Genomic DNA, 16,432 nt, shown 5'->3' with positions numbered 1-16,432 from the left:
TGGACAAAGTAGCTACAATACAGCTGGGCTCTTTTATTGAACAATACACCCTTTTAGGAAGCTGTCAAACTGGGATCAGGAAGCCGTTAAACTGGGATCAGGCCAGCCAAAAGCACTGAGATGGCTCTTATAGAAATAATAAATTCATTATTAAACAATATTGTTGATGGCAATACGGGTTTATTAATGTTGTTGGATCTTTCATCCGCCTTTTATTACCCTGGATCACTGCACCTTAATCAATCGCTTTAAAGAAACTGTGCATATTTTGGACAAAGCAACCAAATTGCTATCTTTCTTCATGACTAATAGATATTCCAGGGTCAGAACCGGCCGCTTTCATTCACAGGTTGAAATTGTTGGCATCCCAAGGGGTTCATGCTTATCTCTCCTACTATTTAACACTTCTTTAATACCTTTTCCTGACATCTTGGCCAATTTGACATTGTATTCCAAACTTTTACAGCTGACACCCAGCTAGTTTTTAGGCTTAGCAAAGATTCACAGGCAAGTATATTTACAATTCAAATCATTTTCAATAACATTTAACAGTGTATGTCGAAAAATGATTGGGGCTCAACCCGGATAAAACAAAGCTCGTAGTTGGATCATCAGCAAACAAAATGAAACAACCTTTTCTAGAATTGATCACCATAGACTATCAAGCATATAATTGCCACTGCAACAAAATGTCATACCTTTAGGAATCCTTTTTTAATCTAATATTTCCATGATACCTCAAATTCAGAAAATAGCTGCACCCATTATCACTTGATATTGCTGCACCAAGGTACACCCTTGCTGGAAGAAACCCATTGTGCCCCATTGCGAGGTACTGTAAAATGCAGTTGTTCGTATAGTTACCAAGACCCACTGGCATCACAACATCTCTAATGTTAACAGCCGGCTTCATTGGCCGTCATTTGAGTCCAGGATTGACTCTAAGCTTCTCACGCTTTTTATGGCATATATCTGTGTTACAATTGAATGTCAAAGTATAACTCATCTTGTGACTTAAGTTCCAGTGCTACTCGTCGCTTCTACACGCCTCGCCTCAAGCAAGCTCATGGCATGGAGAGGGCTTGCACCATAAATGCAATCAAACACTGGAATCTATTGCCCTCAGAAGTTGTCAGTATTACTGATTCATTGGCCTTTCATAAACAAATCAAGACTATCTTGTTCTAAAGATACCTGTGACTCATACTGTGATCTGTACTGGACTAGCAAAGCGCTAAGATACCTATGGGTCAGAGCACCATACTGATAGTAAATAACCACAATATATGCCCATGTTCCCCACTGGAAGAAGAAAGTTTAGTGATAGCTGTGTGGCAACATTTGCTAATGGTGTCATTGTAAGAGCACACTGACATTGGCTGTGCCAAAATGACCATTATTTCCAATGCAAGAACACCCTCAATTTGGTTGTGTCCACTAATGACAGTCCTGCCACTGTAAGAAAACACTAAAGTTGGCTGTCCCCAAAAAGAAATTTGAAAGCTAGCTGTGCCAATATATAGCAATTCATATGATGATAGAAACACTCTTATATTAGATGTGCTCAATAATGGATTTCCACTGTAAGAACATACTCAAGTTGCCTTCGCCCATTAATATCCGTACTGCCCATACTGCCAGTGTAAAAATACATTTGCATGCTAGCTGAAACAATAAATACCATGAATGCCACTGTAAAAACATACTCATGGTGGATATCTCCAAAAACACCAATATTGCCACTGTATGCAAACACTCATGGTGTCTGTGTCAATAATACTGGCACTGGATGCGCACATCAAGAACTGCAGGAATCTCTTTAAGACACTGAGAGAGCAAACAGTGGCTTGCTCCAAATATTAGGATGCCAGCATTAAATACTTTCCACTGCTTACAAAACATTCTGTTGCTGTGGTGGCTGGGGACTTTTTTCGGTGGAGGGGTGTGAATAGTCCCACTAATAAGTGAAAATAACAAAGCAAAGAGAGGGCACCGCAACAACACAAAGGTGGCACTTCTGAGTTTTCTTACCAAAACCTTTTTTATTAATAATGTGTTGAAATGGTTCATTTTACAGTGCACCCTTTGTGAAAAATGTGGTAAAAAGCCATACAGTTTACAAACGGTTCTGTAGGGTAACAAATAACAAAAAACCCAATAAATGTCCCAGAAGCATAGCTCAGGGGCGACACGTTTGTGCTGGAAGCAAGACAGCACAGAGCAACATAGGTATGAATCCCAGTCCCGGTCCTGCACTTAGAGAATGGTCTCCGGTATTAAGCACGTTATAATAGATTCATTAATTAAATGGACAGTCACCAACAGAAAGCAGGAGCCGAAGACCTGGCCCACAATATTTTCCAGCATGTTGCTCATGTAAGAAGACATGTTAATGCTAGCTGTGCCAATATGTGCCAGTATTGTCGATGTAAGAGCTCAACAACTTTGCTGTGCGCAACAATGCGCAACAATGCCAGTGCTGTAAGAGTCCATTTACATGCTGGTTGTCACAATATATGCCAGTATTGCTACTGTAAGAACATACCTATATTAGCTGGGCCCAATAACATCAGTGTTGCCCTTGTAAGAACACCCTCATGTTGACTGTACCCAATAATGGCAATATTGATACTGCAAGAGCACAGTCAAGTAGGCTGTGGCACATAATGCCATTATAGAAAGCGTAAAATGACAGGTTTGTGCTTCCTGTGTTAGTATATGTTAGCATTTCAACTGAAAGAACACACCCTGTTGACTGTAACAACACACTCATATTAGTGGCTGTGCCCAATAATGCCACTGTTAGAAGACAATGGGGCTTATTACGGGTCCGGCGGTAACTATGCCGGTGCTACCGGCGGGTTGCCGCCAGACCCGTAAATATTTACCGGCACCTGACTTCCCGGTGCCGCCAGGAGATTAAAACCCTGGTGGTCCGGAAAGTCAGGCGCTGGTAAAATATTGTTCCCCATTCCCATAGAGTCCGATAGGTTTCTATGGGAATGGGGACATGGAGGCAGCGGCAGCGTTGTTAACGGTACCAGTGATTCCACGACGGGTATGCCTACGGTGGTCGCTGTGCGTGGCAGGGTCAGACAACAGCGTCTGCTCCTTTTCCTTATTCAAGCCTTCTGAATCTTCACACTGTGGTCAGGTACGGTCACTGCTTCATCAGTTGCTATTGGTTCCCCGGACTGGCCCTGGGGTTTAACCACTTCTCTGGATTCCCTGGTCACTGTCTGTCCCTTCTCCTTTCTAGAAGGTGTTGAGTCTCATGGTCTTTAGGCATTTTCCTTTTCCTGCCGTAACATTTTCCAAGGTGTCCCTTTACTTTGATCCTCTTTCTCTTCCCCAAATTCTCTCTTGAGTTTCTCCCATTCCATGGGTTACAGATTCTTTTCTTTTTGTGCACTTCCAGTGTCAGAGGTTATTTTCCATGCAGCCAGGAAGGCACTCTTTCTGGGTGCATTCTATCTCCTCATCTGCCCTCCCTAGAATCCTCTACCCTTTCGTTCCAATCTCAATTCTCTTGCGTCAACTCTGCTACTCCCTCTGATACTTTCCTCATCACTTCTGATTCACTATTGTACCCCTGCATCATGTCCCCCTCCTCCATCCCCACTGTTTCTTTCTCTGTTCCTCTCTCCCTTTGGCTGTGCCACAATAGTTCTCTCCTCTCCATCATCTCCTAGCTCAACATCCTTCTCACTCCATCAGTTCCCATCTTTTAGCTGCTCCCCCTCTCCCTTCACTTTCCGGGCGTCCAACTCACTCTCCTCAGGGAACCACAACGAATTGGCTGTCTGTCTTTTTGTCTTCTATTGCCCCTCTGCACAGGCCTTGAAGTCTTGACTTTCCTTAGCTCACTTCTTCTTTAACTCTTTTCAGTACCTGGTTCTTCTCTACTGAGGTGTCTCACTTGGTGTCTTACTGCTTCTACTTTCCTTTCCTCTGCCTCTGTGTAGTCCCTTTCTGCTGTCCACTTTGTGCTTGTCCATTCCCGTAGACAGCCCCTTTATCTAATTGGCTGCTTTTCTATGTCTCCTCCATGCTCTCCATACTCCCTCCCCGTTTTCTGGCTTTCTGTTTTTGAGCTGTCACTCTTCTAGTTTGCATACCTGATGCTGCATGATGCTTCTGAGAGGTGCTTGGGGCTGTCATACATGTTAAGTGAGTGCTGCTGCTGCTGCTTCTAAGCTCTGATGCGTGTTCAGTTGTTCAGTGATGGACAGGTGCAGACTGGTTGCAGTGAGGATGTACCAGTGGGCATGTACCTTTCTCTAGTGTTCTGGTATGATATGATATGTTATTTATATCATATCATACCGTATCATTGTGTTGCTCAGTGTCGTCTTGCTTCTCAGGCGAGCACGCTGCCCCTGAGCTATCCTCCCGACACACCAAATGCTACTAAATTTGAAACTAGAAGAATAAAGATGTTTTATTTTGTAACTGAGGCCCTGATTTTGATGGGGCATGTGTGCTGTGATTGTAGCTCAGTTAGGTGTTTGTGTTATTGGAATCTTTCACCTGTATCTTTATTGAACATCAGAGCAATACAAAATGCCCTGTTCATTTTGCTTAGTTTATTTTACGGATACACCAGAAACAAATCATAGTGAGATGACGTGGCATCCCCAGCAATATCCTGGGTCACGCTCCAGCAGTGAAAAAAGTGTACCCCCATATTTTACTGATGTACAGCACACTGCCGTTCAGTTAGGGGACGTACACAAGTCCCGTACATGTATAAATAATGTGTAACCTTTGAAATAGATATTTTAACGGTACTCAAAAGTTATACTGCATGCCCAGAATCACCTGTGATGAATACACATGTTTAGACAGAGCGCATAGAGTTATTTTTCTGGTGTGTGAACAGACCAAGAAAATACAAATGCTCCTCCACCTCTATGCTTGGACACATTGTGAGTGCTTTTGTGAGAGCATCATTGTGGCAGGCAGTGTGGTGTTCTGCTCTCCTCTGGATACAGAGTGCCTTGTGAACAGTGGCGGGAGCTCCACGTGCAGTGTCTGGGAAGTGTGACTTGTAAATGTCACCCCCTCCCCTTACAAGCAGCAGAACCTGTAGCTACTATGTGTGGCAATGTATGACTTCTGGAGCAGGCCGTTGGACGTGTGGATGCAGAGCGCGCAGTGTTTCTTCCAGCGTCTTGTGAACAACGTGTCACGAGTTGGTCAGTGTGATTTGCATATGTAGCGTTCCATGCGTCTTGCAGAGTGACCTGTGGTTAGTAGGTCCCGATTCAGAATGCTCACTATCAAAGGAGGGGTTGAACTGGGGCATTCCATTTTCTCGGACACCAATGAAAAAGTGGCCCACAGCTGCAAATAACTATTCATTCCTTAATTGTGACAGACTGAATAGTGTAGGGGGAGTTTTTGGATAAAATGCGTTGCAATTTCAAGAATAATTTATTCGGCAAGTATGGGCAAAACTACTAGCCGCCTAGTGAAGTAACTCATCAAACTGGCCCCCGCTACCCAAAAACGTGGCCCACTTTGACCAAAAAAACGGGCGCCAGTAGCATTTTGCGTTTTGGGTTTGGGAATTGCCCTATTGGCCAGTCGGAGCCTGATCAGAGGGTGCGCCTGCACTCAGTGGCAGGGAGTGTGTCCTTTGGGTGAAGTGCTCTTTGAGTAGCTGGTTGACTTGTGTGCTCTCTGGTGGGCGGAGTGGCTTGAGACCTGTGTGCACCAGTGCCATGCAGGTGTACCCCATTGGCAACGTGTCTTGTGGCAGCATGTCACGCCAGTATGGCCTAGAGCCCTGGGCTGTGACAGTGCAAGGGAAGCAATGCAAATGTGCACAGATACGAATCACTCGTGTTTTCCAAAGCGGGGCTGTGTGCTTTTGTTGTTTGCGGATCGGTTGCAAAGTCAATAACTTAGTGATTTGCAAAGCATGTTATTTACGCTTGGAAGGTGGTTCTATCAGGGCTTGGTAGTTCAACTCCATGCCTGGCCAAAATCCACGCAAAAATGTTATGTTTATCTTTGAAAGCTTCACGTTTTGTTAGGAAGCCTATACAGGCCAGGGTAGTCCCGGCTCTGCACATCTGCTTTTCCTAGGGCATAATGGGCGCTATGCCCGAAAAAATGCTAGCGCTCTTAGTTATGACTCATCCCCTGTGCTGAGCTGCCAGGCTGCTAATTTCATACGCAAAGCATGCCATTAACAAAGTAGTGCTGCAGAATTGCAGTGCTGTCACCATATTGACAAAGCATAGCACATGGATGCGAGGGCCTCAAAATCAGCCCCAGAGGATCCTGACTGGTCATTAGAAAAGCTGACTTGGATGGTTTAACTGGGAATTCCTTTGATGGACCTTCATTTTGTGCCATACTTATTGGAAGGTCTGCGAAATGTGAGCACCCACTGCCCACCAAATGTTTCCATCCCACCCCTAATGCTTTGACTGGCATTCCCGCATGCTATCCCAGTATCGCATCAGCTATCCAGTTTTGCTATGCTGTCCAGTGCCAGAATGTGTGGCCACTAAGCCGATGGCTCCATAGGGTGTTCTCTGACACTAGATGTTGTGTCAGAACGGCCTACAGTTTGGGCCTTCAATGCCAGAAGGTCCGGGTACTCAAGAGCTTGAAGGCAGAGGGAGGTCCTTAGGATGGGGAAGTACTGTGATTGGCAGGGAACAGCCCCACTGATTTTATTTTGCCCCTCTGGGTATTCTATCTGGACGGTTCCATGTGTTAATTCCGCCGGAAAAATATTGTGCTGCAAAAATATCGCCATATTTTTGGCGCAATATTCTCACATGGGCCCTCCGGGAGACACCCCCGCAACCCCTGCATCATTTTTTAATGTGCGGGGGACACCCCCGCAACCCCTGCTCCCACATAATATCCCCAACAAAAATATCGCCTATGGCGAACCAAACGGCCAGATCTACGGCGATATTTTTGTTGGGGATGTTATGTAGTGATACCATCTGGGTTCCATGTGTTAATTCCGCCGCAAAAATATCGCGATGCAAAAATATCTGGGGATCTGGACTTAGTTTCTTCTGTGTCTGGGTGGAATGCATTCCCAAGCTAATGAAGCACCAGGCTGAATCCTGCATAATTGGCTTTGTTCAGTATGTGTGGTGGAAACACGGTTATGCAACAGCCTGATTGGAATCCATGGGGACCATGAAATGCAAGCACCCTTCTCATAATGAACAGAGAAGACAGGCTTCAATTTGCTCTGGAACACGTTCTGTCCATATTTGCATAACATCAAGCTGCATGCCTGTGCCCAGCAGTGACTCCAATAAGGTGGCTTAACACAAAGGGGGTTTAATGGTAGTACAAGCAGTAAGAAAAATGAGACAGTTTACAGAGCTCACAAGTTATCAGATTCTCACGTCAGGAGTGAAATAATGAAGCATTCTTGGATTTTACTCTCAAATTCCATTCTGATACTTGTAGCCATTCATTGCCAGGGGTGGACTGGTCTATAAGGAACTCTGGAGATTTCCTGGTAGGCCTCTGCACCCTGGGCCTCTTTTGGTTGTAGACTAATTGACCTTTTCGCAATTGACCTCAGGAGAATTGACCTAATTTAGAAGGTCAATTAGGACATATATGCGGGGGGAAACCCTCCCAATCCAAAACCCCCCCGCAATCCCTCACCCAATCCCCTTATATTATTTTTAATCCAAAACCAACCCAATACTTATATAAAATAACTAAAATAATATAAAGGTCAATTGTGCAGAAGGTCAATTAGGACCACCATAATTAGGTCAATTGTACAAAAGGTCAATTGTAAAAGGTCAATTTGGGTAATACCCCTCTTTTGTGTGGTATTTCCAAATGTTCCCATTAGAAAAGGGTTGGGCTTGCTGAAATTGTGTAATGGGGCCACTTGGAACATTATTTCCAGGTCCTCTTTTGGTTCCCAGTCCACACCTGTTCATTACATGTGTATGGGAGTACACAATGACGTGCTAAGACGCTAGTACTGGCAGAGCATGAGTTGAGAGCTCTATTTCAGAATATGTTTGAGAAATGTTTGCAGTGTTTTATCTACATGACTAGATTTACACAGGTATTTTACATGTGGGGGGAGACCAAACATTTACTTCTGCCAATTTAGTGAGTTTGTTCCATGAGACCAGGTACGCACAGGGTGACTGAGTGCACATGGCAATGCGCCCTCAATTCTTTAGCAACGGGGCAGAAGGCTCACTCTGCCACCGGAAACAGGTTGCTGCAAAAAGTAACAAACCAGAGCTATGTGAGTATCAGCCTCACTCTTTTTTCGGTTCCCAGGCCTCATGTTTGCCTCTGTCAAATCCTTGAATAAGGTAGGTGGCGAGGAAAGGTTGTTTGTTGTCATTATATCAGGACTTTGGTAATGTACTACTTTTATTTCCATGAACAGTAAGCCAAAACAGCATAGCATAGAACATAAAGATTGTTGGATGGAATAATCCACCCGAAATCCCAGCAGATGGGCGCTCTCCCAGCCCATTGGACTAAGGTTTATGATAGCCTGAATAGTCGCTGCTGTGTACTCTAATAGATTGGAAAATACTGATCACTTTCATTTAAAAATGCATGTTGCTGCTGCATTTAGCTTTTTTTTATAATTGGTACCTACTGTTTCTCTTGTTTTTTTCCCTTTTTTATGAAAAAGAAAAAGCAACGCTTGTTCCATTTGCCCAATGGGATTACGGTACAAATTATTTATAAAAAGAAACTTATTTAATATCTCATTTTATGGAAATAACCTTTTCTTTCATACGTGTTACTGCATTTATGATTATTTTAATGTGCAAAGGAACTTTCACATAATACCTCTGTGTTTCTCCTATACATGTGATATTATCACCCGGAACGGGTGCGGCAGCCAATCAGATTGCTCAGAACCTGGGCTGAATCCCATGATCCAAGCCGGCAATCTAAGCAAGCTCACTTCTGCTTCCAACCGGAAGCTGCACACTCCGCAGGGAGACACACCCTCTGTTTCCATGGTGACCATGTTTGGTATGAAACAACTGCTCATGCCTTTTCCACAACCTGTTATTTCATACAAATACATTGCTGTCAGCACCCCAGTTTGTACCTCCAAGGTGTTAATTTAGAAATATTCGCAGGTTCCCCAGGCTGTGCTGAGTGGGAAAGGCCCACTCATTATTCTGCCTTCACCCTTGATGGCCAGTAAAGTATGCCATGCCACACTAAAGACACCTGACCAGACTGGATCCACCAATGTGGGCCAGTACCACTTAACAACACTCATGAGACTGCTTTTTTCAATGAGAAATGTGGGTGAGGGTCCAAATGTGTACTACAGTATAGAAAGCGCACGTGATTGCATGATTGAATCAAAAGAGTCTCATAACCCCCGCCATCTCCTAGTTGAACTTTGACCCAGGTACATTCTTGGATGATGCCCAGTTCAGCTCAGAATGCCTTCATCCAATCCTTTCTGTAGCAGCTGATCCAGGCATGCATGCTCAGAATTGCTTTAAAGTTAATTTGCTGCTAATATTACGCTCCAGAGGTCTAGATCAATTTCAAAGGGATCTTGGAAAGAGTAGTCTAACTTGCTTCTGAACAGGCCTTCCATCAATTTATGTCACCAGCGTGGAAAATACTTTTTTATTTCCCACCTTTTCTAGGGATTCAACTGTGGTTTGCGGTCCAATAGTTTGGGGCAGGGACCATTTGGCCAAACCATAGCTAGTGTCTGTGATTAGTTTCAAAAGCAGGATCATCTGCTCTGTGGACGGGGTGAGAGCTGCCACACGAAGTGTCGTGCAGTTATTATCTGTCCTTGGAATATGACGGCTTAGGTCCTCCTCTACTCTGCGCTTCAGCTGGGAGCATTTGGGAGCCATGAGAAAAAGAACAAGAAACCAAAAAGGCAGCCAGAGAAAGATAGTACATGCTAGGTGGAGAGCTCAGGTGTAAAAACAGAGCAAAGCCTGTCATCGGGTGCTTGATCCCCCAGTCTGTCCCATTCATCGCTTCATCTTCCTGAGGCCGATAAACTGAAGACTACAGTTGGGTTACAGTAATGAAGGCAGTTATTACAGCGTTAGGAAGCTGGAGGGATCCGGCACGAATAGCTATATAAATCACCCAATTATTGTTAAAATGTGCACCGCTTTCAGGTATGGGCCTGGGAAGGGCAGTACAGACCCGAGATAGTGCTTTGAATGGAATGATTTTCACCCAATCATGGTCTATCTGATGCACTCGTGTGGAAACTTCATTAGATTAATGCTCTACAGGAAGACAAACGACTCTGGATCCTTATTCAGTTCCAAAACCCTATTACATAGAAATACGTTGGCACGGCTGGTTTTGCCATCTTTCAGCCAAAACTAAAAATGAAGAAAAAAGTGAAAGGGCATCATTCAGAGTTTGGCAATAGCTTTGCGGTAATTATGCAAAACATTGCAGAATTACCACCAGATTGCATGTGGCAGTAAGGCGTTGTAAATCCCCATTTTTGGAGACCACAGGATTTCTTTAGGATTTACCACATGGTAAATCCACTGAATGTTGGGTTTAAAGTGTCAGACATGCCTTCAGCATTTTGCTGGAGGTACATCCTTCCCTTTAAGGTCAAACTCTGAATTCTGCGGTGTGATAAAAGTGGCAGTAATTACATTACCACCCAAGTAGTGGTGGTAATGGAATTACCACCACTTTTTACCACCTCGCCGAACGTGTAATGAGGCAGAAAATATCTTTGCCATGTATTCTCCCTCGCCACCCCCCTTCTGCGCCGTCTCCGCCAGACCACAGATGCTGTTAAAATAGGACGTAAGGACCATGCAGACGAGGGTTTTAGGTTCTTAGGCTAGTAACAGCACCACACTCCACCCTCAACCATTGTTATTGTGTTAATATCTGGACAAGGCACTGCGATTTTAGACAAACACTGCAGAGATGATGCAGAAAGATTGTTAACATAAAATAAGTCTAGCAATCACAACAGAATGTATCTGTGGGTGCTCCACCTCCATTTAACCTAATAGTGCTCTTGCCAATAAAGGTAACTCTAATTTTACAAAAGAGAACATAGACAAAAGTCTTATTTCTGAACGTGCTGTGATACTTCCTTTTAATAAAAAAATAAACTGCGTTGCATTTCATAGCATGCCCCAGCTTCTCATAACAATGATTTCTGAACGTTTTCTTCTCTTGTTTTAGGGCCTGGATTAGTGGCCGACCGACAAGATCAAAGGCACCCATTCTTTTCTTTTATGGAAATCTATTTTTGTGGGGCTACCCAACCTATTTTTATCAGGTATGGAAAATAAATGTTTTGCAACAACAAAATGCAGTGATAATGCCAAATGTTCCCTCTTTAGAGAGCAGACGTCAGAATTGGGATAGGTTGATAGAAGCTTTGAATTCTAGAGTGTTGTGTTTAAAAACTGCCAGAGCCCAGGGAATACGTTCCATTGAAAAACATTTGCAACTTGATTTACCTTTTAGATATAGGTTTGCTTTTCTGCCTGTAAAGCAGGGGTGGCTTGTCCAAAATGGGTGATGGGCCGTCGACCCGCGACTCATTATGGATGCGCAAAGTCAAGTCAGCCCAATGAAAACACTGAGTGCAACTGCAGCAAGCAGCTGAGGGAGCACTCATGTGCTTCACTTTAAATGAACTGTCAAAGGGAAACGTGGCTTCCATTTGACGGTTCAGTATTACCCCAGTGTCCCTGCCCTTTGGGCAATTAAAAGCCGGGGGCTTTTTGCTTCCTTAGACTTGCATGGCCCAATGGGAATGCAGGCTTGAATACTGCAGCTCTGAATGCGTAAGGGTGCGCTTGGACCTCCCTGAACACCCAGAGCCTGAGATACAGCATGATGGAGGCGCTCCGGCTCCACCGCGCGTATGCAGGAGTCAGGAAGCACTCTCTGCACACTGCACACTCTTCTCCAAGGAAGCCTGTGAAACCTACATTAAAGAAATTGTTATAAGAGAACCAATGTTCCTTGTAAATGATGATCAGGGTACAGATAATTGGGTACTCAAATCTAATTGATGTGATATCATTGCATTTATTAAGAACTCTAAGGTTTCTAGAGCACCTTGCCCATATGGTACATGCAATGTCCTGATGAATTTGAACCCCAATCTTTGGGGCAAGATTCTTTATCAGGTTTTTCTTGTCATTGGTATTACGGGAACTATACCCAAAACATCGACCTGCAGCATTGTCGTTCCTGTCCATAAAAGGGATCCAAGAGCTGACCCCAACCGTTCATTGCATCAAAACACCAGGGGGCAGGTTCGTCCTGACCTTAAGGATTCTTTGACAGACTTGTTGCTCAATCACAGTGGGTTAAAGCAGAGATTTATACTCGCCCTACTACTTTTCAACTTATATATGGCTGACTTAGTGTCACCATTATCCTACTGTCCTAAAATGGGCAACCAACGTATCCCTTGGCTTGGCTAAACTGGTGATCTTTGTGAACTTTTACTACCCTGTCTGTAAGCCCAATTAAACCAACTGGCTTACACGAAAATGTTTGATTTAACAATAAATATCTCCAAGACCAAGTCTATGATCTTCCTACTTGGGAAGAAAATGCACAGGCCCTGTTATTGGCATTTGAACAGAGAGACTATTGAATGTGTGGCATCTTCTAACTGTATAGGTGTAACCATTGATCACGATTGAAGGGGTCTGGCCAACTGGCTAAAGTTGGATAAGAAGCATGACAGCTAGCCGTTGCCATTACAAAATTCTTAACTCAGCATGCTGGGTATTCCTTGACATCACTCGCGACAAACTATAAGATGAAAATTATTCCCAAAATGAGATATGGAATTAAAGTTTGGGGATAATTGGAGGGGTTTTGTGTTAAGACCCTCTTGAACCTGCCTACATGACTACCAGTAGAATTCACCCTCTGTGAATTGGATATTTGTTCCGTATTGACTATTGCTAAACTACGATGGCTGTTTTACTACTGATAATTGATTAATGCAGTCAACAATGTTGTTCTTAAAGGTAGCTGAAGCCACTAAAATGGAAAGCATCTCTAAAATAACTACCTCTGGTAAGATCGTCATTTAAGGTAGGTTCTGTGCTCCTGACTGAATCTCAATCCTCCAACTATTACAACGTCTAAATTCAAAACATTATTTGAAAAGCTATTGGTCAAGACAAAGAACAAAATTGGATAAATGTTGCAGAAAAACGTATTAGTCAAGATAACATCAACGGTCTTGCCTTTCACAACAACTTGCATTGTACACTAAAGAATTCCCCCCGGGGCTTACATCATACTGGAATACATGCAAGTTACATGCAAGTGAAATTCAACATAGTTGACACAGATGTTATTGGAGCAAGAAGTTTTATTGACAGGAATAAAAGGCATTGCAGATTGTATAAGTCTGATTCTTTCGAGACGGCTAAGCATTTAAATTGTTCATGTAGGGCACTACCGTCTCTAAAAGCTGAAGCATTATTGGCTCAGGGATCATTTATATAGTACGGAAGATGGTTTATGGAGACATTATACACTGGAAATGAGATTTCTTTGATATACCATCTTACTAGAATATAGCTTAAAATCAAAAGTAGTACACACTTTAGGACTCCTGGCAATTCCCTGATCTGCCCAGGTAAGTACAAGGTAAGTACAAATAATGAAGTATACAAATGATCAGGGCGTCCCGAATGGACAAAAAAACTCTGGTGAAACAGACAAGCGTTAGCAAAAAATGCTTTACTCATGCAGAGTTTCTTAACATGACATATTAAACGTAATCCTAACTATACAAGAAATGAGACATATCAGACATGTGAGCATTGCTCAAATAAACACATGGACCGATGCACATACAGTGCTAGACATCAAGAACAACTTTTACAAGACATATTGTGCAGATAAACAAAAACAATGGTTCCCATTGTATTGTGGACCATACAAATTTCAAAATATGCTGATTCAAGCAGCTAAAAAATTACAATGTTGATGTTAAACACTGTGAGAGGAATTGTCGACACAGGTGTGTTTCGGCCACTTGTGGTGTGTTATGGTGCCAGTAATTGGGTGGCCTTCATCAGGACGGAGCAAGTGTGGAGACAACAAATGGTTGATCCTATATGGGTCTGTAAAGTAATATACAAAAATGGTGTGTTCAGTCACAGAGTCACCATTCGGGTATCTTATTTATAAATACAAAACAAGCTATTATTGCTATTGTCACAATTGAGGAAAACCCTGTCCGGGGGGTGGGGGACAGGCTTACTGTGTGGATACTTGTGTAACACGGTAGAGCACTCCACTTGCGCCGGTTAAGTGGAGTCCAGTAGAGACCAATTATGGCCTATGATTAGATGAACTGTGGGGAAAGGAGGGAAAAATGATCTATCAATCATCTCATCAAGTTATGTTCATGCACCCTTGTGATCATTAAAGGGTCAACCACGAGCGCTAATGATGTAGGTCAATTAGAGAAGGAGGCTTGGTTCTTTAGACAACGATTAAACAATTCTTTACAGTTCAGGGTTCTTCTCACCAAACAGTATATGGAACAATGATAGCTTTCCTGTTCAACACAACAGCAAACTTTCCTGTTGGCATGTATGGATCTTTGGTCTTGGTGCATTTGTTAGACCACACGGTCTGGCCATTACAGGTCACGCAACCAGCATACTTGCATTCACTTTCAGCAGGTTTCAATTCAACAGGTAATAGTTCCCTGGTCTGGGTGCAGTTAATGAATCACACGATCTACCCATTACAGGTCATGAGTAATTCAATATTCATCCCAACAAGTGGTTTCTTGACTTAGACTCCAACTTTGCACTCAGAACCTTTTATTGAGTGTAATTTCACATTTGTGTTCAGGTCATTATTTAATAATAGTAGTTGTACTATTTTATATCATTCAATATTCAAAATGGATAGTCTTTTGGCTTTCCTTTAAATTGGATATTCAATAGGTGCATGTTTTACATATTTCATTCAGTTTGGTATTCAATAAATGTGTCTTTGCTGAGTTTCTTCAATTTCACTGTTCAATAAGTGTAAATTTGCTGGTTTCATTCAATTTAGTAGTCAACAAGGGCAATGTGGCTTATTTCATTCAGTTCAGCAGTAAGTACAACTTTGCTTGTTTCATTCGTTGCATTCGGTTCAGCAATTGGTAAATGCAGCCTTGCTTGTTCATTCAATTCGGCCTTCAATCAAGACAACTTAGCCTGTTTCATTGAGTTCAGTATTCAATAAACATAGGCTTGTTTGTTTTATTTAGTTCGCCCTTCAATTCGGTGTTCAAAAAATGCAACTTTGCCGGTTTCAGTTAATTCCTGGGCAGCTTTGCCAATTTCATTCAGTTTAGTATTCAATAGTATCAACTTTGCCAGTTTTCAGGGACCGCTATGTTAAGCACGTTCCTTTGGAGCGCTCAAGTGTTTCTGGTGTCTCTGACACTTACCTGCGTCAGCAGCTCCTTCCTGTGCGGCTTTCCCCCAGCAAGGAAAGCCTGTTCGACGGGTGTGTTATTCCACCTCCTCCGGCTCTTGTGCGCAGCTTTGCCTCCTCTTCCCAACAGCTTCTGCTGGCCGCCTTCCCTTGAGAGGGGCATTTTCCATGCCGTGTCCCACCAGCAGGACTTCTGGGCTCTGGAGTGGCGTTTCGGTCTCTGGTATTCTCGCGTGGCTCCTCCTGCTGTGTCGTCCTGCTCCCCTGTTTCCACTTCTCTCTTTCCTTCGTGTCTCTGCAGTCCACTTCTTATACACCTTCAGTCCTGTAATGCACTGCAGGTCTTCCTTGTTAATTAAGGTTGCCTGGTTCTGATTATAGGGACATGTTTGACCTTCCTTCATCTTCTTCGTCCCAGTACCAGAATGGTGAGAGTAAATGGTGTCTATTACTCTCAGTTGCATCTTCCCCGTCTCAGTACTAAAGTGGGGAAATTGTGTAATGGTCCTAACTCTCAAGTGTTTCTTCCTCATATCAGTACTGGAATGTGAAGAATGTGTAATGTTTCTAACACTTAATTCTTCTTTCCTCATCTCAGTACCATTAGATAACACAGGAGAGAACTAAAGGGAAACTTCCGTACAATGACCCAAAAAGGTTGAAGAAATGTTAGGTGGGTTTTTATGAGGATAAGGGGGATACTGTGGTCTATCACAACGTACCTCATTCCCAATTGTTCTTCTCCTCTTTCTCATATGCCGTGGTGAATAATATCTCCTGTTCGTCTCCTGGACAAGGGAGCATGGGGAATAATATCCCATAACAAGCTCTGAAACAGGGATTTCCCACATCCAATCCCCAAAGACCCTTTACCCAGGTGATCCTCCCTCACTTGTAACTGCCAGGTTTGGGATCCAAAAACGATGGCCCTTCCCTGGCCACCTGCATAGAGTATCCAAGGGGAGTAGATGTGAGAACGTCCTCCGGTTTC

General features: G+C 43.3%; 1 protein-coding gene across 2 annotated transcripts in view; it reads left to right on the top strand.

The window, feature by feature from the left end:
- Window positions 1-16,432, top strand: part of LOC138516180 (uncharacterized) — a 341,043-nt gene that overhangs the window by 220,374 nt on the left and 104,237 nt on the right. For both annotated transcript variants that reach the window (XM_069631112.1, XM_069631113.1), the window contains one exon: window positions 11,197-11,293. In XM_069631112.1, coding sequence (XP_069487213.1) covers window positions 11,197-11,293 — 97 coding nt within the window. The remainder of the gene's footprint in view (window positions 1-11,196; window positions 11,294-16,432) is intronic.

This window comes from Ambystoma mexicanum, chromosome 6q (genome assembly GCF_040938575.1).
Source record: "Ambystoma mexicanum isolate Mex_15411 chromosome 6q, UKY_AmexF1_1, whole genome shotgun sequence".
NCBI classification, from domain to species: Eukaryota; Metazoa; Chordata; class Amphibia; order Caudata; family Ambystomatidae; genus Ambystoma; species Ambystoma mexicanum.
Note: the sequence above shows the minus strand (reverse complement) of the source record. Positions and strands in the feature narration are given on the sequence as shown.